The sequence below is a fragment of the Leuciscus leuciscus genome (genome assembly GCF_965113295.1).
Source record: "Leuciscus leuciscus genome assembly, contig: HAP1_SCAFFOLD_295, whole genome shotgun sequence".
Classification (NCBI taxonomy): Eukaryota; Metazoa; Chordata; class Actinopteri; order Cypriniformes; family Leuciscidae; genus Leuciscus; species Leuciscus leuciscus.
The window spans coordinates 24,248-49,292 of NW_028118432.1; the positions used below are offsets into that span (position 1 = coordinate 24,248).

The 25,045-nt window shown below is 40.8% G+C and overlaps 1 protein-coding gene across 1 annotated transcript; it reads right to left on the reverse strand.

The window, feature by feature from the left end:
* Nucleotides 1–4,874: 4,874 nt before the first annotated feature.
* Nucleotides 4,875–24,210, reverse strand: LOC309491502 (uncharacterized protein). The gene is made up of 16 exons (XM_082190556.1): nucleotides 24,101–24,210; nucleotides 23,886–24,005; nucleotides 23,479–23,622; nucleotides 18,717–18,904; nucleotides 18,537–18,641; nucleotides 18,343–18,457; nucleotides 18,076–18,226; nucleotides 16,767–16,887; nucleotides 15,496–15,651; nucleotides 15,365–15,402; nucleotides 15,231–15,260; nucleotides 13,508–13,680; nucleotides 7,630–8,051; nucleotides 5,680–5,779; nucleotides 5,333–5,567; nucleotides 4,875–5,234 (listed from the first exon to the last, which is right to left on the reverse strand). The coding sequence occupies exons 3-16, from the start codon at nucleotides 23,611–23,613 to the stop codon at nucleotides 5,137–5,139; spliced, it is 2,067 nt and encodes a 688-aa protein (XP_082046682.1). The 5' UTR covers nucleotides 23,614–23,622; nucleotides 23,886–24,005; nucleotides 24,101–24,210; the 3' UTR covers nucleotides 4,875–5,136.
* Between the last annotated feature and the right edge of the window lie 835 nt (nucleotides 24,211–25,045).

Sequence of the window (25,045 nt, forward strand, 5' to 3'; positions counted from 1 at the left end):
AATCTTTGTGCTGGCTGGCTCCCAAGTCAAGAAGGCAATTTTCACTGGTTACTACTTATTTTTAAGTGTATTCATTTGCATTTCCCTTCATATTTGAAATGTTACCTAATTTCTTTTAATACACAGTACAATTTAAGGCATACGGATCAGCTCTTCTTTTATGTACCCAGAATTTGCAAAGTAGGTCGTCGTGCGTTTAAATTTAAAGCTCCATCAGACTGGAACAATCTTCCCTGCTCGCTCAGATCTATAACTTCCTTTTATGTTTTCAAATCATCTCTTCTTACTTATTTTCAAACACCGTGTTCCTGTTTCTGATCTCTCTTTCTTTTAATTTTATTTATAATTTTTGTTTATATTGTACATGTTTGCATTTATGTACCTGTATACGTATAGTGAAGTGTGTAAGCATATTTATACCTTGATTTTGAATTTGCATTTTCGCAGATGGCTCACTGATTGTCTTCGATTATGGTATGGGCTAAAAGTGAACGGATTAGGTTTGTGGGAGCATTATTAGTGTGTGCGTGTATGTGAATGTTACTGTATCTAAATGTTTGTTATAGTCTTGTGTTGTATTTACTTTAATTATGATTTTCCATTTTGATGCTGGTTTCTTTGTAATGTAAAGGACCCCCTCGAAAATGAGATGGTGCATCTCAAGGGGTTATCCTTGAAAATAAAGAAATAAAGAAATAACTACCATTATAAAGCTTGGAAGAGCCAGGACTTTTTATTTCCATATAACTCTGATTGTGTTCGTCTGAAAGAAGATCTCTTGGATCTTACGCTCAGTCTAGCCGTTGGTCTGAGGGTGATAACCGGAGGATAAACTGATGGATACTCCTAGGAGCTTGAAGAAGGCTTGCCAGACACAGGAGATAAACTGGGGACCTCGGTCGGATCCGATGTCTTCAGGAAGACCGAAATGACGGAAGACATTGTGGAACATTGCTTCGGCTGCTTCGAAGGCTGTGGGTAGACCTTTGAGAGGGATTAGTTTGCAGGCTTTGGAAAAGCGGTCGACAATGACGAAGATGCAGGTATTGGAATCTGAAGGTGGGAGATCGGTCATGAAGTCGATTCCCAGATGTGACCAGGGACGGTGAGGAATGGGTAGAGGAACCAGTTTTCCTGTTGGCAGACGACGGGGAGTGTTGGTGATAGCACAGACTGAGCAGCCCTTGACATATTGGGAGATATCTTGGGTCATAGAGGGCCACCAGTAGCATTGACTGAGGAGCGAGAGGGTTCACTGGCTACCTGGGTGTCCAGAGCCCGGAGAGGTGTGAGCTGAGTCCAGAAGGGTTAGACAACAGGATGATGGAACGAAAATATGGATGAGGTCCCCTTCTGGACCTCCGGGCGGAGCAGGTTCGGTCTGTGTTGCTTGACAGATTTCTTCATCGAGGGACCAGAGGATGGGACTCACGATCATGGCTGGGACTCACGATCATGGCTGGAGGGAGGATAGGTTCTGGAGTTGTGAAGTCGAGATTGGGTTGGTGAAGACGAGAAAGAGCATCAGCCTTACAGATCTTGTGTACGGGTCAGTAGGTGACTATGAAGTCGAATTTTGTGAAGAAGAGGGCCCATCTGGCTTAGACGGGCGAGCTTCTCTGTGATATTCTAGGTTTCTATGGTCGGTGATGGCTTCAAATCTGTGGTTAGCTCCCTCCAGCAAATGTCTACATTCATCTAGAGCGAGCTTGATGGCGAGGAGCTCTCGATTGCCGATGTCATAATTCTGCTCCACCGGGGACAGCTTCTTGGAGTAGAAGGCACATGGATGGAGTCGTTGATAGTCACCCTGCCGCTGTGAAAGTACCGTTCCCACTCCTGTTGTGGAGGCATCCACCTCAACGACAAACGGTAACTCTGGATTTGGATGGAGCAGGATGGGAGTGGTGGTGAAGGCTTCTTTGAGGGTTGAGAACACGTTGGTGGCTTTAGGGTTCCAGGACAGAGACTTGGGCCGGTTTTGAGTAGTGACGTGAGGGGAGAACTGAGAAGACTGTAATTGAGGATGAATCGGCGGTAGAAACTGCCAAATCTGAGGAATCTTTGGAGTTCTTTAATGGTGACGGGTTGGGGCCAGGTCCGGATGGCTTCCACCTTCCTCTGGTCCATCTGGATGCCTCGTTGGTCTATTATTTAGCCTAAGAACTGGACAGTGGATGTATGGAACTCACACTTTTCTAACTTTAAATAGAGAAGATGTTCTCTAAGACGTTGGAGGACCTGCTTCACGTGTTGGCGGTGTTCTGCTAGGTTTCGAGAGAATATCAAGATATCGTCGATAAAAACTATAGCAAATCTTTAAAGGACATCTCGGAATACTTCGTTCATGTAGCCTTGGAAGACTGAAGGTGCATTGGACAGGCCGTACGGCATGACCTGATACTCAGTGCCCGGAGGGCGTCATAAAGGCCGCCTTCCATTCGTCCCCCTTCGATGCGGATAAAATTGTAGGCGCTCCGCAGATCCAGCTTGGAGAAAATATGGGCATCACGTAGCTGTTCCAGGGCTGCTGGGACCAGAGGAAGGGGATAACTATACTTGACAGTTTGGGAGTTGAGGATCCTGTAGTCTGTGCACAGCTGCAAGCCTCCGTCCTTCTTAGCTACAAAAAAGAAACTGGAAGCGGCAGGGGACGTTGAAGGACGAATGAAATCCTGTCGGAGTGCCTCTTGGATGTACTCCTCCATGGCCTTCTGCTCCGGGATGGACAAAGGATAGACTCGACCCTTGGGTAGAGTCGCCCCAGGTAGCAGGTCAATGGCACAGTCCCATGGCCAATGGTCAGGATTAAGACCTTGGCAAAAGGCTGTGAGGAGAGCAGCTTCGTTCCATTATGTGTCCTTCTTCCCCACAATACAAACACAGATGGTTAGTCCATCTTCTTTGACGCTCCGCAGGTGTGAGGTGGTACGAATCTACCTGCATCGGTTCTGGTGTTGGAAGGGTGGCAGATGGTACCTGAGGCGGAGGATGCAAAGCAGGTTGAGGCAGTGAGCAAGCTGAAAGACATTGTGAAACTCGAATGGACTTCTGGATGAAATTCTCTAGACCCATATTATCATCATGGGTAACCATCAGTTGACGAATGTCAGGATTAAGACCTTGGCGAAAGGCTGTGAGGAGAGCAGCTTCGTTCCAACCGCTTGCAACGGCGAGAGTACGGAACTGTAACGCATAGGAACTCACAAATTGGTTTCCTTGATGAAGATGAAAAAGTTGATGGTGGACGTGGTTTGGCTGAAGACTTCTTTGAAGTGAAGTAGAAAGGCGGACAATGATTTCGTAACTGGAACGTCAGCTTGCCATAGCGATTGTGCCCACTGAAGAGCTCGTTCAGAGAGAAGAGATATCACAATGGCAATGCTCGCTCGATCAGTGGTGTAGAGATGAGGTTGCATTTCAAAATGAAGGTTGCATTGTAATATAAACCCGCTGCAATCCTCCGCCTCGCCGCTGTATGTCGCTGGTCAGGCCATGGGACCGGCAGAGGCAGCAGGTGAAGGAGGTGTTGATGGCGGAAGGAGTGATTGTCGAACGGCGTTCACCAGTTCAGCGAAGGTATCTGCGGTGTCCGTGCTTGTGCTCTGAATAATGGATGGTCTGGTCTTCTGTCACACTCCGACAGACAAGATTCAGGTGAAATAACAACAAGTTTACTGAAGTGCAGACTGTACAGATGAAAACATTAATAAAATGATTACCGTTCACACGTATCAGCGGAAAGACTAAAACGCTGTATTATGCATACCAGACAAGTAATTGGCAATTTCACTTTGCAAAAAAAGACTACGCGGCTGTGCACATATGCATTCAAACACTCATGCTAAGTGAGCTGATTTGGCTTTCAGACACAGTGCTGTTACTGTACCGGCTACAAAGCGGTCATAAGTTAAGTTTGTTTTCCTCCTCTTTCTCTCTCTCACCTGTTTCGTTCCTGCACCCTATCCACCTGTTTGTAATTGTAATCAGTGCGCCTGTTCCTCCTTTGTTCTGATCTCTCTTAACATTTAGTGTCCACCTGTTTTGAGCTTCTTTGCCAGATTATTGCTAGCCGCTTCAGGCTTGTGGAGTTGTTTCTCTTCTAAGCTACCCTGATTTATGCGAGTCGTTATTTTAGTTGTGTCTGTCTTGTCATGTTCGTCTCACCTGATTTCTGTCTAGTACCCTGCTGCCGGCCTGCTGTCCATCCGGTCGCTATCCGTGGTGCTGTGGGCATCGACTGGAGCTGTTCGCTCGACATTACATCTCTGCTTCTAGTGTGAGACCTCTTTCCAGGACTAAGGACTATTCCTGAGTTTCAAGACTGTTATTCCTGATTTCACCTCCAGTTCTGCATGCACAATCAAGTCTTTATTTTCTCCTGTGAACGGCAAACTGCCTAAGTTCTTTTGTGACTGAATAAATTCCATTATCCTGCACCTCTTGCGTTTGGGTCCTCTCTCCGATCACTGACAAAAGCAACTGGATTACACTGAACAAGGAACTATATTATTGAATCAATAACATGACAGACAAATAACTGAATTATTCACACACATCAGTATTTGTTAAGAAACAAATAAATCATTAATACAAATATTGATTTCTTACATTAACACTGCTTTAAAAAAATTATTGAAAATTATTCTCATTAATGGAAGAGGCCTACATTTTGGGCTGTTCATCATACAAATCCTATAGTGCACAAGTTAGGCACTATATTTATGATACTATATGGTGAATAACAGCCCCTGGTTACTGTCTGCTTTCATTATATCACATGAAAAAGAACAGTGTAAACATTCTGATAAATCTCTCCATTTTTATTCCTTCATATGGGTTTGGAAAAACATGAGGGTGAATAAATGCAAGAATTGTCATTCTTTACTGAACTACTGATTTCTTTATTGTTAATAAAAGTATCATTTGATGAAATTACATAATGTTGTTATAGTTGGTCAAAATTAAAAGATTGGAAGAGGTGTTGATGTGTTTCTTGATGCTATCACACAATTTGTGGATGAGAGTAAAAGTATGAAGTACGTTATCCTACAATAAGTGCTTTTTCCATGACTAAAGGGTATATAAAGAAACATTGTAGTGGTGGTTAAAAAAGATAAAATAAGATGATTTTGATTAGTCAGTGATGAACTGCTCAACAAAGTTCTCCATGACCTGAAGAAGCAGCACAGCCAATGACACAGCAACTACCCAGAATGCACCTCTTTCCAGAGCTGAAACAGAGAAGAACAAACATACTTTGATATGTGCTGTGTCAGGCTTTGAACACAGCTATGTGCACTATACCGATATTGGCGTGTAAAACACTTACTGTGAGAAGAAGAGGCTGCAGCGACCTGGTTAATGGAGGGCTGAGCAACTGGGTTAGCGGTTGTAGTGCTGGTTTCTGTGGCTTTTATGAGTCTAACAGGCCCTGAACGGATAGTGTAGTTGTGGGTCAGAATGCTGTTTACTATAGTCTTGTCTGTCGTTTCCGTACATGGATCAGGACATCTCTGGGTTTGTTTGGTGGTAACACAAAGTTGCACTAGACACTCAACATACATCTAAACAGACAAATGAACAGAGTTTAACAACAGACATACAAGAAGGATACACCTGTACATAGAATGTACATAAAGAGGTTATCAAGCATATTGAGAACACAGATAAACATACAGTGTCTCCCATTACTCTCAGAGAACTGAGATCCAAGCGGTAAATTCGAACAGTCGAAGTTGACGTCAAGATCTCAAAGGTTCCATTTCCAGGTGCACAGCTGAAAGACAGAGAGCTGGGTGAACAGATTTATGATGGAAAGAGAAAGGCATGAAAAAAAACATGAAGTACATGAAACAAGATGAGACATTTAAGGGAGTGGCTATTGAATCTGAATTATCTTCATTTGAGATTCCACCAATTATATCACAAAAACTACTGAGTAAGAATTAGAGGTGCCCTGAATCTCTATGTCTATAAAATAAACTATAATTTAGCTTTCTACAATTACACTTTAAAATCTATGTTACAATCATGTGTTTATTATATTGTGTTGCTTAGAGATTGAGACTGAGGGCCCTATTTTAACAATCTGAAACGCAAGTATCAAACGCGAAATGCAATTAACTTTGTGGGCGGATCTCGACGCAAATCTAAAATGGTTTGGTCTGAAGTAGCTACATTACTCATAGGTGTGGTTTGGGCGTAACGTGAAAAACCAATCAGGGCATCATCTCACATTCCCTTTAATAGCAGGCGCGCTTGTTCCATGGCGGATGGCTATTATAACGGCAGATTTGCCAGGCGCATGCCAGGAGCGGTTCACAGCCGAGGAGACCGACGTTCTCGTCAGGGCCGTAAAACAGAGAAGTGACATTGTATGGGGATGGAGAAACACACCCAAATTAGCTTCGGTTAAACAGGCGTATAATTTTGGTAAATGTGTAAGCTAGATTTTTGCCTATTTTTTCACATCTTCATGGACACCACAATGATTTCCCTCATGTGGAATATTTTTCCTTGTAATTATGTATGGTTTAGATGAGAGAAGCAAAGTGTATGTGCGTTGTGCACACGCTACATTATGGCCAAACATGCACCCTAAAAATAGCATCTGAACGCAAATTGTTTTCTGGAACTGCAAAATAGCACCAGGGAACGTTTGCGCTGGAACACGCCTCCTCTTTTCACAGAACTGCCTCCGGGAGCGCAAGTTCATTCCCTAATTTACCGACGTGCGTCTGTGGAGGGAAAATTCCGCTGTGCGTCGGGTGCAAAATAGGAATGATACATGCGGGTACAAAGTTAATTGCGCTGGGTGCGAGATAGGGCCCTGAGACTGAATGCCATCAGTGTAAGTCAGTGTAAATGAGATTAACCCTTTAGGCGCCAGAGGTTTTTTCCTAAAACGTTCGATTTTGACATCTTAATTTCAAAAGGCTATATCTTAAAAGTGATAAAAGATAGAGACTTTCTGTAAATTAGAGAAATATTAAGGATGACCCAAAGTTTATGTAGGGATTACATTTTCCCATCTAATTTGCATATTATGATGTCATATGGTGGCGGCCATCTTGGATTATAGAATTTTCATGAAAAGTCACATGTTTAAATGATAAAATGTAGCACTTCTTTCCCCCCAAAATGTCCCTCACCTTCTGTATGCTATATTGCACAATACTGAATGCTCAGGTAAATAGTAAGTAGTAAACAAACTGTGTAAATCATTACTATCATCAAAACTGCACATCTATCTCTCCTCAACAAGCCACATTATTTTTAATATTCATATCTATAGCACAAATGGCACAGGACAGGAAACATGTCAGTGTTTTGGGTGGAAGAAGAAAATGAGTGAGTGCTGCTGGTCCAGGGGCTGCCACATTAATAGGGTGGTTAGGGTGTTGCTATGCAGTTGCAAAAGGTTTCTAAGTGTGTTTTTTAGTGTGCTGCTATGTGCCTTTTAGGGTGTTGTGGGTGGTTGCATACAGGCCTAAAGTAAGTCCTTATGATATTTTTGGGTCACTCATTCTGAGCACTTGTTAAAATAACCAACACTAATAACTTTTAGCAGTAGAAGTAGTTTGAGTAACAGACTCAGTCTTTGTCAGGGCTAATGTTGATACTAACCCGTGGTTCAGCAGAGGTCGCGTGTTTACAAAGTCTTGTGTGTCTGACTCAACACAACTGCCCACCATGAGCTCAGCACGGTCCAGTGAGCAGTTGGAAAACACATGCAGGTCCAGCGTCTCCATCCTGCCTGTAGACCGCAGCTCTTGAGCCGCACGCACCGATCGCAAACTGCGCATGCGCGGCAGACGCGTCTCAGCGGCCATAGGGCCCTCTCCGGGGAAGTAGAACTCAATCCAGAAGGACACTGCACCAAACGTCTCCACGTCTGATGGTATGGAGATTTTAAAAGCTGGAGCTTTGGCTCGTTGGCCGGGAATCCGGCAGGCGAGTGGGAGAATGAGAGTGGCAACACGGCTTATAGTGGAGTTAGGATTGATGCTGCGTAAAGTGTTGGTGTACAGCAATTCTGAACCTAAATGCTGAAAAATATCAAAGATGACATATCAATGAAATCAAATGAAATTAAAATTAAATATTTAAAAGAAGCACCACTCACACCTTATGTCGTTCCTATAATTTCTTTAACTCTCATCATTCTTTAAAGGAGTCATGACCTGCAATTTTCACTTTTCCACGAGAATCAATGTATGTTATGATTACCTAACGATTATACACTGGCCGGGAAGCCGATATTTAAAAGTGAAGCGTTTGTTTACCCCAGGATTCGTAAACCAGCGCGCGTGCACGCGCACTCAAATACGAGATTTTAATTTCAGCCCCGACTTGACGTCATGACGGGGCAAGATATACCATATATGGACACCGCAGACCTGCCGCAGGAAGCCCGCCCCTCTCCCCCTCATATTCAGTTCAGTCGAGAAAGATGCAGAAACGTAGTGCACACGTGAGTTGCTCTGTTGTTGACTGCCAGAATCAACATGTAAATGTGTTTTCTCTACCAAGAACGGACCAAGCTGTCAGGGACCAGTGGATTAAATTCATTTTTAATGACGCGGTTCCTACAACCCTTCCCACTGGCTTAACGTTAGGTGTCTGTGCTGTGCTAAACATTGTACGCCGGAATCCTTCACAAATTTGGGGCAATATCAGGGGAAGTTGGCATCGAAGCTCGGGAAAAAGGGGCCATTTTCAACAATCAGAGACTTGCCTGCAATTGAAACGGTAAGAATGTGTTTTTATTGCTCTACTGTGTGTAACAAACAGCAGCTAACTGCTAATGCGGCTATTGTATGCTAGCGGGAGTATTAGCTTCGAGGTAAACATGGGGAATGGCTGCTAACGTTACTTTGCAAACAACAAATGACTGAGATCATCATGAATTCGGCTATTGTATATTGATTGCCTAACGCTTATATATGAGGCGCCGTCTAGTTTGTGTGTGTGTGTGCTCGCGTCTTATATGAGTATGTGCGCGAGTTTGTGTGTGTGTGCTCGCGTCTCATATGAGTATGTGCATGGAGAGTTCATATACATGTATGTGTGACTACTTAGTATATATGTATGCAAGCGTGTTTCATATATGTGTGCGTGAATGAAGTTTGATTTAAGCCCTAAACGGCGCCTCATACTTATACACTGGCCGGGAAGCCGGTCGCGGCCAGGTCGGGTTCATTCACAACTTGCGCCATGTCATTTTGGAATGATATGTAAAGCGTTACCTGCGGTGTCAACCCCCCTCCTTCCTGCCACCAATCAACGCGCCCCTCATTTGCATTATTATAATGACCGTCCACGACAGCCAAAATATCGCATCAGATCTCGCGATACAATAATGCCTTCAGAAATAAGGGTCTGAGGAGCTCTGTGTTTATTTTTTTTCCACTTTTTTTTTTTAGAAGTGCCTGAAAGACTATAATAGAGCGTTGGGTATCCAAGGTAACACGAGGTCATGACTCCTTTAAGATTTTAATTTCTCTGCTGTACTCCAAGAAATATATAAACATATTTTTTGGTAATTTGTTTTTCTGTCATTTTTTCTTTTAAATTTATTTCGTAAAATTGTACTGGGCATTTACCTGCTGATATTTCTTTGGTTGTTCAATGTCCATTTAGAATGTGGGCTGTTTTGATTGATCTACCTACATTTTAAGTTGTGATATAATGTAATTGTCAGGATTATGTTTTGTTCTGGTTTGGTTCGGTTCTGTTCCTGTTCCCTGTCATATTAAGTTGACCTCGTTTCTATGTATGTGCCAGTTTGTTTCCTTGGAAACTCAGTTAATCATTAAGCTGTTCCTGTTTAGTTCCCTCATTTACGTTTGTATATTTGGTTTTTTTTGTTGTTTTTTTCAGTTCCTTGTTCAGTATCGTGTGTGCAAAAGTCTACGTTTAGTAGATGTTTTATTATTTCTCCTGCAATTTTCCTGTACCTTTGTGGATTATTGGATTAAAAACGGTTTTTGAGTTATTTACTGAGTCGTGCGCTTCAATAAAAAACCACGTCGTACATTATAAAGTAAATTATGTAATAAAATGTTCATGATGTACGTTAGGGTTAGTTAAGTTAAAGAAAAGAAAAGCAACTCAAAATGATGGAGCAGGTCATAATCACAAAATGTGCATTGGGTTTTTGTTCAGAAAATAAGCATATATATATATATATATATATATATATATATATATATATATATATATATATGCTTATTTCTCAAAAAAATTTTCTCAAAATCAACTTATTCTTCCACCCAACAAACACAATTTGTCACTCATAAAATGGGTAGCATTTTGCCGGGCGGAGGTGTGACTTGACTTCCGGCTCTGCTTTCGACTGGGGCTGGCCTGGGTTGCTGAAGCTGGCCTGGGTCGCTGCTGGGTCGTGAAGCTGGCCTGGGTCGCTGAAGCTGAAGCTGGCCTGGGTCGCTGCTGGGTCGCGAAGCTGGCCTGGGTCGCTGAAGCTGAAGCTGGCCTGGGTCGCTGCTGGGTCGTGAAGCTGACCTGGGTCGCTGAAGCTGAAGCTGGCTTGTGTTGTGAAGCTGGCCTGGGTCGTGAAGCTGGCCTGAGTCGCTGCTGGGTTGTGAAGCCGGCCTGGGTCGCTGAAGCTGAAGCTGGCCTGGGTCGCTGAAGCTGAGGCTGGCCTGGGTCAGGTCGCTGAAGCTGAAGCTGGTCTGGTTCGCTGAAGCTGAAGCTGGCCTGGGTCGCTGAAGCTGAGGCTGGCCTGGGTCGCTGCTGGGTCATGAAGCTGGGGCTGGCCTGGGTCGCTGAAGCTGAGGCTGGCCTGGGTCGCTGAAGCTGAGGCTGGCCTGGGTCAGGTCGCTGGGTCATGAAGCTGAGGCTGGCCTGGGTCGCTGAAGCTGAGGCTGGCCTGGGTCGCTGAAGCTGAGGCTGGCCTGGGTCGCTGAAGCTGAGGCTGGCCTGGGTCGCTACTGGGTCATGAAGCTGAGGCTGGCCTGGGTCGCTGAAGCTGAGGCTGGCCTGGGTCGCTGAGGCTGGCCTGGGTCGCTGCTGGGTTGTGAAGCTGGCCTGGGTCGGCGGGGCCATCTTGGAGTGACTAAAGGCAGTGGTGGAGCTGGCTCTTTTAGGCAAGAAGTGACGCATAACCTGCGATGACTTCTGGGCCTCGATGTAACGCTCCGCAAAGCCGCCTACCATGGAGCTGAATAAGCCAGACGGGAAAACAGGGGAATCTAAAAGAGCCGTCCTGTCAGCGTCCTTAATCACAGTGAGATTGAGCCATAAGTGACGCTCCAGCACTACTAGACTGGCTGTGGCGTGGCCGATGGTTTGGGCGGTGGCTTAGTAGCGCACAGAGCCAAATCATTCTCTTTAAACATAGCAAAATAAGGTCCAGACTCATCCATTCGGTGCAGAAGTTTGCTCTGGCAAACCTGGAGTAACGCCATGGTGTGTAGCGCCTGTCCGTCAGCAGAGAACGCTTTGGAGGAAAGTGCTGACGTTGTCCTGCAGAGCTTAGAAGGATCGGAGGGCTTAGTCTTCGGCCTGATAGCTGTGGGCGGGCAGAGATGAGCCAGAACCGTGGAGAGAGCAGCCGAAGAAGAAGAATGGATGCGTGACGAGTAGTGGGAGCGCCATGTCTTTGTGTGTTCCTGATGGACCTCCGGGAAGCACTGGGCTGGGCGCTGGTTGAGCTCTGGCAGCAGGACCCATTCATCGAGTTGGCTGCGGGTGGGCTCTTCTGGGGCCTACCAGTCCTTGCCTAGCTCTTCAACAGCTTTAGTGAGTCCATGCGAGGCTGACATCAACACTTCACAGTCAGAGGCAGCCAGAGACATCGAGTCCAGTTCTTCCTCAGATCCGCCGAATGAGATCATGCCACTCGCGCCAGATGAGGTTTGTTGATCCTCGTGGGTGAAGAACACAGGGGACTCTTCAAAGTAAGGGGAGAGCAAGACATGCGGGCACTGGGCTTTCTTCCGCTTCGCTGCTCAGCTTGGCGGCATCATTTCTTCTTTCGCCTCGGCTCAAGAGGGGAAGGAGAAGTAGGAACGTAGCAGGGCCAGGTTCGGCTTCTCCCGGTGCGGGCAGCTGGAATCCAGAAGCGCCGCCTCAGCGTGGGTGAAGCCCAGGCAAGTGATGCACTCAGAGCTCATCCAGAGTGGGCTGGTGAACCGCAGGGGAAAACGCTTGGTCAGCTTGCTTAAAGAACGTTTAATTCACTGCGAGGCTCGTCGACGCCGGGAAGAGGCGAGTAGAGAGGCTTCAGTCTTCTTCGGAGCAGCGAGATGATCTTCGCGCTGAAGGAGAAAGATTCTCACGAGATCTCACATTTCTGTGGCTTATATAGGCAGCCGACCCCTTCCATTTCGGCGGGCTTATATGCCATTTGTCTGTGCACTTGCACAGACGTGAACCAATCAGGCTTCAGGATTCTGAGAAAACAGGAGTTTTCCCCCATAAGCATGAGTTAAAAACTGGCGCAATGTGAGTGAACCATATCGAAAGGGAACACTCGTTATTCAATGTTTTCTTCTGTAACATTTCTTTACGAAACAAGCATGACACTCACTGCTGTTAAGAATTCACTGCAGTTTGTTACATGGACCATGTTTTTTTTATAGATGGTAATGAAACTGAAAGACTAACACTTGTGTAGGTGTTCTTCTACATCTAATTGCTTTGATAGTATTTGATTTTTTTTTTAGATATGGATAATATTTCAATATTGTATTAGTGTAGAAATGTAGCAAATTGCTGTTTTAAGTTCAAAACCTAATTTAATACAAAACGAAAGGAGTATGTAATCATGTGTAGATTGGCATGTAGATTCCTAGAGTTTTGGTGTTGATTGTGTAAAATAATTCGTGTAATTCTAAAGATGTCGTCTTTGCTTTTTTTTTTTTTTTTTTTTTGCCAAAGCAATGATAAATGATCCTCAGTTTATCCCACATAGACTGATGTTGTGATCACTGTGTGAAGAGTTTTGAAAAAGGTATCGAGAAATTGGTCCTAGTGATTGTAATAAAAAAACCAAACAGTATATTATAAACATATTTTGCTTAGACATTATGTGCATTTATCACATTGTTAACTTTTGACAGTTGCTACAGTGTGTTCATTATGTAATAAAGTTCTCCTAGAAATTTCCCTATTATGTTGTGAAAAATATAACATTAAATTATGAACATTGTATTATATTAATTCAATACTTATTACATTATGTGCAGTTATTACATTATGAGTTGCAGCAAAAAAAATAAAATAAATTGTAACAACATGGTAGTGCACAAATGGCAGATTTTTCATTTTTGGGATAACCACAAAAAAAAAAAAAAATCCCAAGTTGGTTTAGAACTCTGACGTGTTTTCATCCAACAGCTCAGTGCATTTACAAAGATAAATGTACAAAGAAAAAAAATATACTGGATAAAGTTAGATAAAGATAAACCCTAACCGTTATTGCTAGAAATACAAAGACACTAATAACTACCTCTATCTACCAAGTGAGAACATTTCCTACCATTCTCTTGGTTCCACAGCCCGTCAGAGAGAAGGTGGTGGTCACATGTGTTGTGTTGTAAGACACTGGGCATGCCGGATCATTCAGCTGGAGGTCAGAGACATGAAGATTCTCCAGGAAGGACATGGGCAGCACTAGAGACATCTGAAGCTCCCGCTCCTTGCATTTCAACTCTAACAGGCAAATAGACATGAGAAATATTCTTACATTTGGAACAAAATGAGGGTGAGTGTCACGGTGGGTTGCAGGAAGGCAGACGGAAACGAGGATAAAATTCCACAACGAAAGTTTATTAGTAATTATACACAGGACAGCAGAACAGGTAGCAACACACACTAAATAAGACTGAGATCGGACCAGGACTGACAGAACTTAAAGGAGAACTCCGGTCAATTTTAACATTGAGCTCATTTTTTTGTAAATTTGGAGTGCTGTCAATACAGAGCACAACGACAAAAATCGGTGTTGCCTACACCGTGTTATCCTCTTTTTCAAATTTACACTCTGTTGACTTCAATGGGGCATATTTTAAACCTGCTTTTACCCTCTTAACATCCTTGATGTGTCATTACAAGTGCCCAGCCAATGTGAGTGATTCCTTTAGAGTTAACACAGGTGAATCTGACTGCAGTAGATGTGAAAGATATGAAGAAAAATTAAGTTAATTCGGCCAGCGCTCATACCTGTATTTACACCCTGTTTTCGGTTGAAGTCCAAAGTAGTCGATTGTCGAGTTCACGCGCATATGTTTAGTTACCTATGATCACGCGCGTGAACTCGACAATCGACTACTTTGGACTTCCAAAGCAAAGTAGGTATATCAAGAAGTAGGGGAACAAAGAGGAAAGAGCAGGTGATAATAAGCAGGCTGAGAATTGGGCATAGCAATCTTAACGGCACACTTTTAATTACAGGAAAACATCCTACAGGAATGTGTGAACAATGTCAGGAGGCTGAAACAGTAGAACATATTCTTACAACATGCAGGAAATTTACTCAGGAAAGACAAGAAATGATAACACAGTTAAAAAAATAGGACGGGTAGATAATACAGTAAAAAGTTTATTGGAGTATGGAGAGAGTGTGGACGGTAGGAAATGGATATTTGGTTTTCTGAGGATGACTGGATTAGATAGGCGGATTTAGTATGAATGAAAACAAAGGGTAAATAAAATAGATTGATGAGTTCAGGTTTTAGTCTATGGTTCTGTTCACATAAAATGTTGCATTTTTCTATGACAGAAAGAAAGCTGTACACACGAATCAATGAAAAATAAAAACAGAATGCAAAAAGATTTAAGAAAGATCATCAATCCACTATGGAAACAATGAACATCATTTGCTGCAGGTCACATTTTTTATCTGTCAAAAATCAGAAATAGAGAGCACGTCTGTAGTGTATTGTGACGTATACACTGATAAAAGCAGGACAGTGCAATATTATGTTTTGATTCCAGTGTTTTTTGCTGTGTGACAGTTTAGTGTCCATGTGCTCTTTAATGAAGGGTTAGTTGTTGCCAATTTCCTTATGGATGTCTGTCAGTGTTACTGTATGTATTAGATAAGGAATACTACAACACCTGAGGTGTACAGTATCTACAAAACGACTGGAGTCTGTATTGAATAAAGCGCTATATAAATAAAGGTGACTTGTCTTTAGCAGTACAGGCTGAAACAATTGTGGAATATTATAGTGCTGCCATGCAAACAAATGAATTATTACCTGTTCCTGGAGGCAAAGGATCTGTTTGTGCTGAAAGAGAGTGATACTAGATTAATATAGATTATAGGCATATGACCTCCTATCGCTAGTTTTTTTAAATACCACCAGGAAAACATGGAGTACATCAGCCTTACTTTGTTGTAGCCATATACACCTGATGCGAGACTGCAGGCTGTGAAACAAACAGAAGAGAGTTTTAACTGAGTTGTCAACCGTGAACTGGTTTTAGGAAGTATTCAGGAGGACTCCGTGATCTCCTTGCTACCTCTGAGTATTTGCAGCAAAACAAATGGACAGCAGATGAGCAAACTGATTAGGACCTCTGACCCAGGACAGTGTGACCGAGCTCTGCGAACTCCTGCCTGTTTCCATTGGGGAGATGAAGAGTCCCGGTGGGCCAATCACAGCAATTTCAGACACACTGCAACGACAAAAATAAAATAAAACATAAATCAACTGATACAATGACAAAAAAAAAAAAAAAAGATCAGTGACTAATTATTATGGTGCTTGAAACTATCTTCAAGCTTCTCTCCCTTTACTCATAACAGTACTAATTATACTTACATATAATCAAACAGAACTGTGGCATTTTTGGCTTCACCAAACAGAATTGCAAAAATAAATAACTACACACTACAATGTCTAGTGTACAGACATTGAAGAAAGAAGAAATTCATACATTGAAGTACAGAAGAAAGGTAGGAAATTCCATCATTGCAAAGTGCAAAGAGATCTAAAGGGATTCCGAGTGAAGACGCTGTTTCCTGAAAGTGTCTTCCACTGAAAAATAAATCTAGCCTGGATCATGGCTGGACAGAGACAGCACTGATGAGCTTGAATAGGATATCTATCACAGCAAGTGCAGAGGCGTGTGGAAGTTTGTGGCCAGTAAGCTTTGCTGCGAGTGCAGTTGAGCACCATGACTAGGAAAGTAATGTGTTGTAATGGTGCCACTCTGACATATTTGATGAATATGTGAGGCTACAGAGACAGACCTGAACCAGAGAACCAGAGGACCAGAAGTTCCCAGGTCCATAGGGCACATTGGTGGCTGTTTCTGACACTGGCCAAATTATGAGTATTTTTAGTCACAACTGTAGAAGATTAAGCACTCGTCCCAGACAGCAGCACATCTGCAGATATCACTGACATTTACATTAGGGTCCAGTCAGGTGAAAAAAATATTCTGTCATGTCAGACTAATTTTACTGGATCAGGATTTTCTTTTTTAAGAATGAATTTATAGATGGTTTAAGAAAGAAGTGATTAGGGCCAATTCAAGAAGACCTCTAGGTTTCACTCCAACTGTACTTCAAAATGTCTTTTGATGTTTTTGTGTTCTGCAGAAGAAAGATATTCATACAGGTTTGGACAACAGGAGGTCGAGTAAATGACTAAATTTTCATTTTTGGCTAAGCATTTGAAATAAGGATGACATTCCTTTCTAATGAAATTAGTATTTTCGGTAAATCGATATGAGCATGAAACAGTACTCAAATATAATGTCCAAATATAACTGTCCTGTCTGCGTACCTTGAGTCCACAGTAATATTGAGATGGACTTCTCCAAAGGGCAGGACGTGGATCACAGCGCCCCCTGCTGGACTTACTCCTGTGAACTCTGGCACAGTGGAGCAGTCGCCTCCGACTTCAACTGCAATAACACATAACCAAGAAATCTATAGTAACACACAGTAAAACTGCCTACAAATGTGCATGGTTCAGCCCTATCTTATCTGTCTTCTTACTTGTGTACAGGGCTTGACATTAACAGTCACCCCTACTAGCCACTTGAATTTTTTTATTTTATATAATATACGGTTTAAAATTGTAGTCTTTTAAAAAGGCATCTGAAATAATAGATTAAGTGCCGTGTGGTGTTGTCAAAAATATAGATTTTTCGATACATATCGATACAGAAATATCTGAAACTCTTCCGCAGGATACACAATACTAGCTGTGTGTTCTCGCTCTCTAATCTCTCCGACAGCGAGTGACACACAAACCCGCGTTCCCTCACTCACTCCTTTCGTTTGGACCGGATGAATATTGTTGGTGTTACAGGGCTTGAATTTCAGCGTGGGATTGCACGTATTGAGCCTAATATTACTCATTCCCCCAGATTTTGAGCTCACAACCAAAGTTTGCGTACATAAAGTATTTTGGCTATATAAAACAGTATAATGGGTCCGTGCGTCAGGCCTTAAAATGACAGCAGCCTTATATAACGGATTCCAAATTATGAGATAATATTAAAAAGATCTATATGGCAGTTTTTCCTTATGGTATCGATGTCTAAATTGTGGCCAGTGAAAATGCTGAGAGGCTCGTAACTTTGGAAAACCACTAGCCACAGTGGCTGGTGAGCAAAAACAGTTTATGCTTGTGTACATACACAAATCTAACTATATTATCTAATGTTATATCTATATATTTTACATGTAAAAACCTTTTGATCCTTAAGGCTTAAGCTGTAATGCAAGTGTTGGCATACATAGGAACATCTTCAGTGCTGATTAATGAAGTTCAGAGTTCAGAGCTGGAATCTAGGAAAATACTCCATTTTTTATTTGACATAAATTTGAATATATTACATTTCTATCGATTTTCAATATCAATACTTCATTTGTGTTATGGAAGCAAAGGAATTATTTCATACCTTCTATTATTTTGTACTATTACTATAAAATACTTGATTGGTATACTGTATATATGCAGTAGTTTTGCCCATAGCACTGATATTTTTCAGTAATTATGTTGTTGAATGTGTTTATTTTGAAGGCTTCAAAAAATAGTACTGTAATTCATTAGTTCATTGTGAAGACTGAGATGAAATGCTAACCTGTTATTAAGAGATGCACAGATACAGTGGAGAAAGGCTTTGCCTCGTTGTGAATCTGGTTCTTCACAGACGAAGGAAAATCCTCCACCACGATCTGTACTGAATACTGACCCAAATACCCTCCGCCTTCATACAATAGTGTACACGTCTCCTTTCAGGGTTAAACACATGGGTGTTTGGAAGAAACAATATAATAACTTGCAAATAAAAAAAAAAACACTTGTAACTATTTAATTGAACTGAAATTTAAAGGTAAAGATGACTGACTTCATTAAGGCGCATAAATTCACCAAGGCCATTCTTCTCATAATGACAGCGAATCTCATCTCCATCCAAATCCATCACATTTACCGGGATTTCCTGAGGACAACCAGCTCTTATCCTGGTATACAGAGATACATGTTTCAAACATACAGTATGTTTTCTATGTGCATTTCTGAAGTGTGTTTGCTGGGCTTTACCTGACTGGAGGAGGCAGCGACACATATGGAGGCTGGTTAATGCTGTTAGTGTCCGATCTAACAGACAGATCTGCTCTTGAATATAGTGACACAGCTCCATCATATCTAAAGAGTGAACACAAGATATTATATTTTATTCACTCCACAGGTCATTTACTTGGACAGTCTGTAATCACAAACCCGAGCTGAAGAGTAGAGGTGTAGTTTTGAGGGATGGTTTTCTGCCACTGACGGAGGCACCAGCCGGGAGAAGGAAAAACTCCTTTCACCGGAGAAGAGCTGAGCTGATCGAGGCAGTTCACTTCATTACACACGTCATCCAGGGCTGGACAGGGCAGAGTGGACACCAGACTGTAATGAGCCCTGACCTGCAGGCAGAGACACCGCACTTTAACCCTATAAACCTCCCGTATCATATTCGGCACGTGAAACTCTAAGACCCTTTAAAATTTCAACGTGGTTAAAACTTGCTGTCGGTCTTGGTGAACAATTTATTAAAATGGATCAAGCTACTGTTTAATGAAGTTCTGTCTGCCACGCTCACTAATGCCTGTCGCTCCTCTACACTCAGGGTTAGGAGAGGAGTCTTCAGAGTCTTTTACTCGCCTTGGTGATCCAACCGTTGGCAGAAGCTATAAGAACAAATATTAATATTTGTGGGTTAACGGTAGCAAATAACCAACATAAGATTACCCTGTATGCCAACAATATTTAGGTTTTCATGGTGAATTCTGAAAACCAAACTTGCATCTAAAAGTGTTTTTTATATACTTTATTTAATGCAGCAACACTTACATCAATAACGCTATAAGATGAATGTTTTAAAAATAAAAATGTAAATACATAAATATAAAACTCATACTTTAAATATTAAACTAAAATTAAAATTGCTTTTAAGTGGCGTTAGTCACTGTCTTAAGGAGAGAGTCAACAGATTTGTTCAAACACAGATTCATTTAGTAACGAAACACCCCTGTTTTGCCTCTGAAACTGAAGTGTTACTCGATGTACAAAAAGCAATCAAAGACTGCATGCTTTCACTCTGATGTATCCTTTTGGAATGCAGTAAGAATTCAAGGTTAAAAAAAATCCCCTGGATGATTTCCCCTCTTATTTACATCATATAATAAACAATATTACATTGGCATGGTTTCCCAGAATATCAGCGATGTTGCATGTCTCTGTTTGTTTTTATTTGATAGGGGACAAAGCATGTTAATAAACATTTGCACAAAATACACAATGTAAACAAGCCGGATTATAGCAACATTGCTAATTTACGTCCGCAGTCCCTAGGCAGGAACACACAAAAACTAATACTCAGCACACAACACTACAAAAAAACAATACCCAAAACACATTCATAAAATTACTAAGAAAAATGTTTACACACCTGATTTGTCATAAGCTACTTCTTTAGTTGCTCTTTAAAAGTGTGATGAGTAGAACATTATCTTATTGACTGTGGTAAACTATTATAATATTTGCTCCCTATCACAGATAATACTTTCTGACCAAAAGATCTTCGCCTATATGGTACTTCACAATCTCCTCTAATGACAGACCTGGTACCAATACCACAATCTGTCCTCTGTTTCATAAATTCTTTCAACAAGCCCATGCCAGACCTTATAAATCAAACATGCATAATTGACATTTTTACAATTTTCAAAACTCAAATTATGTTTTTTTTGAATTTTACAGTGATGAAATGAGAGGGTTTTTTATCCAACACTTTTATCGCCTTCTTATACAGTGTTTCTATAAACTTTAGAGTTGTGTCACATGTGAATGACCAACTATTGAAACAATACTGGATATGTGAAAAAATCATTGAATATAAATACAACCTTGCAGCACCAACTGTCAAGAAGGGCCTCATGTACTTAAAATTCTTTAAATTAAATTTTACAATATTAGACAACTTTTTTACATGGCTTTTAAAAGTAAGAGTAGAATCCAAAGTAACCCCAAGAAACATAAACTCTTTAACAACTTCAAGCTCCTCTCCTCTCAGAAATACATTTGAATGTGCCAACTCTACTAACAGTTTTGAAAACATCGTACACACAGGTTTTTTGTGTTCAATACTAACCCAGTCCTGGGAAGCCAATCCTGTATATTGGTCATAGCAGAAGTCAAAGTAATCAAGGCTTTTTCAAAATTCTTAGCATGGGTAAAAATTACTACATCATCTGCATACATCTGAACATTTACATCTTTACATACTCCAGGTAAATCATTGATATAAAGTGAAAATAGAATTGGTCCTAAAATAGAACCTTGTGGAACCCCCTTGGGGCAAGCAATGTAAGAAGATTTGATACCATCAATACATACACATTGTTTCCTATTTAAAAGATAAGATTTCATCCAAAGTATTGCTTCATCTGAAAAATTTAAATTTGTTTGTTGACCATCAGGTGCTTTTATTTAAACTGTGTCAAATGCATTCTTTAGATCTAAAAAGACAGCACCAACACACGCATTCTTATCTAATAAGCATTTCACTTTCTCAACAAACAAACAGTTTGCTGAATCTGTTGAATAATTACTGCGAAAACCAAATAGCATTGGATGTAAAGAAATAAAGCCCTTGTTTAGATGATTAGTCAAAAGATTAGCTACTCATTTTTCTGCTACCTTAGATATAATAGGAAGTATACTAATTGGCCTATAATTGTTAAATTTTTAATTATCTCCAGATCTGTAAATTGGGACAACTTTTGCCACCTTCCAAGCAGAAGGACAAGTTTACCATGTGTGTTATTGGGCATACTAAAGAATCTTTATTCGATTTTTAAAATGTTGTATCAAGCCCATAGGCGTCCTTTGCTTTGGAGCTTTTTAAAGCATCAATAATATTTACTACTTTTTTACCATTGTCTTTTATGGTAAAAAGCTGGGTTAATTCATCAACTGAATTCATAAAATGTGCATTAAAATTAGTGGCTATAGTTAAAGAATAATTTACTAAAATGTTGTTAATTTTAAGTTCAAAACTTTTATCAATGTTCTTTTGTTTTCCTGCTATTTTATTAATGGTTTGCCAGATTTTTTCCCATCCCCTTTTGACCCCTCAATAATGTTCATAAAAAAAAATGGCTTTAGCTTTTCGTAAAGTCTGTATTACTTTATTCCTCACAGAAGTGTATTCATATCAATCAGTTAAAAGACCAGAATTCAGTGATTTTTTAAGGAGCTGATCTCTATCCTTCATCAATTTCCTACATTCATTGTTAACCCAGGGCAACGTGTTCCCTTTTATTTTTGTTAACCGTCCCCTTCTAGTAAACAACTCAAACCCTTCTCTCAACTCACAGGACTTCACTCAACTCAAACCCTTCACTCAACTCACTGGACTTCACTCAAATCGAGCTCTTTTAAAGCTATTTCAAGATTTTGTTGCTGATTTTTAGGGACTATATCACGATAAGCAGTGGTTTTACATGAATTTAAAATGCGTTGCTTTGTTAGTTTTCTTGAAAAGTTTTCTTTCAGGTTTATTTGTAAACAAAAGATCTATTCTAGTTTTAGAGTGAGGGGTTATTCTAGTAGGCTGTTCTATTGGTTGTGTAAAGTTAAAATAGTCAAAAATCTGTTTTAAATATTTTCTTTCCTTCCTTTCATTCCAATTAATATTAAAATCTCTCATGATAATTACTTCCTTTTTCAAATCACAGTGGTTAAGAAGTTGTTTCAATTTGTCATAAAAATCCAACTTTGCTGAAGGTTTACGATACATAGGCCTACAAATTAAAATAGAAGACATTACGGCAGAAAGTGAGATATCCACACCAACACACTCAAGACCAACTTCACTTGGCCATTCAATTTGATTAAATTTTAAAGTGCTTTTTACATACAATAAAACCCCTCCACCCCTCCCCTGCTCCCGATCTTTTCTAAAAACATTATATCCAGGCATATTTACTATGGACTCTGAGGAGGAACAATTTAACCAAGTTTCTGATAATCCTAGAAAGTCAATATTGGAATTACAGAGTAAATGTTCAAGTTGTTCGCGTTTAGGAGTCATACTCCGGATGTTTAAATGTCCGCCAAACAATCCTTTCATTTTACATCGTGTATCCCAGACAGTTTTAGCCTGATTCAAAGTTTGGATTACTACAAGCTGACTTTACATTCCCATTATTTAGAATCTTAGAGTACAATGCGTGTTGACTCCTCAAAACCAGGGGGGAAACGCCATCGTTGCTTTCTTTAATATATCAATGTCGCAATGATACTACCGATATTGTTAAAATATACAACATTACAGTCCAATTTAATAGAAAGGGTTTTACTGGGAGATTACATTTTGTTGTCGATTCTGATGAGAAAAGGTGGCTTTATTGAACCACACGCAGCATCTGCCAGACGCGTGATCTTTAGCCGCCATGTTGCCTAACTTCATAATGTCTTCTCGCATGTCTTTCAAATTTATTAAGAGGAAACCCCTTGAGATGTAACATCTCGTTTTCAAGGGGGCCTCAGAAAAGAAAAGAAAAACTTACATAACAGGTATACATACATAGCTTACAGACAAACAAAAGACAAGGTACAAAAAACAAAGAAAGTACAAAAGCTCTCCCTCACACCAAAGCCACCCATACCCTCCCAATACCTACCACTAGGTATTCAACAGTTAATGACTTTCGTTTAGACATACATATATGATCCCATATAAACATAAATGGCTTTATTGAACCACACGCAGCATCTGCCAGACGCGTGATCTTTAGCCACCATGTTGCCTCACTTCATAATGTCTTCTCGCATGTCTTAGAAACTAAAATTCAGATATTATCATAGATTATACATATAGCACTCCACTCACATTCCATAGTGAACCATAAAGAGAGGAAATAAATGAGGCCTGAATCAGAGGCTTTAAATCTTGACAAAGATTGAAATTGTTGTTGTAATGAATGAATCTCACCTGTTCTGATCTGTCCTGATCAAGCAACTCAATATTGACGGCTGCGCTGATAATGGATCCGGCAGTGATGTGAGGCAGTGAAAGCATGCAGACGATCAGAGTCCACAGACTGGCCTTCATCACGGCACAAGCCATCGCTAGACACTGAGAATAATCTTTGTAAACTTAGGATACTAAGTCAGTCCATTGTGATTTGTCTATGAACATACTCTATGGAATTTTGTCTTATTATCATGATAAACCCTAAATGTTTCTTTAAATTTCACAACAGCTTGTTCAAAGGTGTTATTTTTCTTTTTCAAATTCAGGAGTCATTTCAATGGCAAAAACTGTCCCAGTTTGCCTGAATTCACCCTACGTCCTTCTAAGACAAATCTCTGGCATGATTGTGAAAGAATCAGACGTACCAAAAGCCTCCTGACGTCCCGATGCCTTCAGAAAGATTCCCTCCACTGATTTATCAGAAACTGGGGAAATTTGGGTAGATTAGACAACGTCCAGAACTCCTGTGTGAAATATCTTGTTTCCTAGCATCAACATGAAAGTGAAATGTTGTAAGAAAGGAGGCCAAACTGGCTTGGTGAGAATTGTAAGATATTTAGGTCTATTGTTAAATGATTACGTGTGAATGCCAGGAACAGACTGTGTGTTTAATAAAGCTCAACCTGAAAAAAACTATCAAATATCCTCATTAATTCTTGTAGAGACACAAAAATCCCACCTGCTTATGGCCAGTAAACGGAGAACATGTATGAGGAAGAAACATTTACCCGCCGTGAAGCCGTTTGTTCTTCACATCTTGTTGAGCAACACAGATCATATCTGAGCTCATGTTTCAGATCAGCCGGTTTCTGTCACACAAACCTGAACACACACCATGGTATTTCTTATAAGTGTCCTAGACTACTTTTCTGAGTTTAAAGTTGCTAGGTGTTTTCTGTAGTAGTTATGTCTTTAACGACATGATTTCAGCATTTATGGGCGGTAGAGATTTAATTGCCTTCTGGATCAAAAACTGTTGTTTTCCCCCCTTGGGTTAGGAACCCTAACCCTAACCCCTAACCCTTGTCCTTCAAGAAAATTCTGTGTCGAATGACCTTTTGTTTTTAAACAAACTCCAGGGTTGTGTTGTGTGTTGTCAACAGCTCTATTAGGAGAAATCAATAGAATAGTAGTTTATTGCCTCTGTTTTGACCACTGCTGTGTGTCACTAAAGGATTTTATTAGGTTTATATGGCTCTCACTAAATTCCAGGAGTTTGAATATTAAAATTTTGAATTTAGATAATTTGATATATTAACATGTATTATAAACACAATTTAATATTATAATTACCATCTGAATGAGGCTTTTAATTTGAATCAAATCAGCATATTGTCATTCTTCTGGTTCGAGTCCCAGCTGAAGCCTGGAGCTTTCACTGTGTTGGTTTCCCTCACAACCCAAAGACATGCAGCTAATGTGTGTGAGTGCTAATGTGTGTGAGTGATAATGTGTGTGAGTGCTAATGTGTGTGAGTGCTAATGTGTGTGTGAGAGTGTGTGTGTGAGAGTGTGTGTGTGAGAGT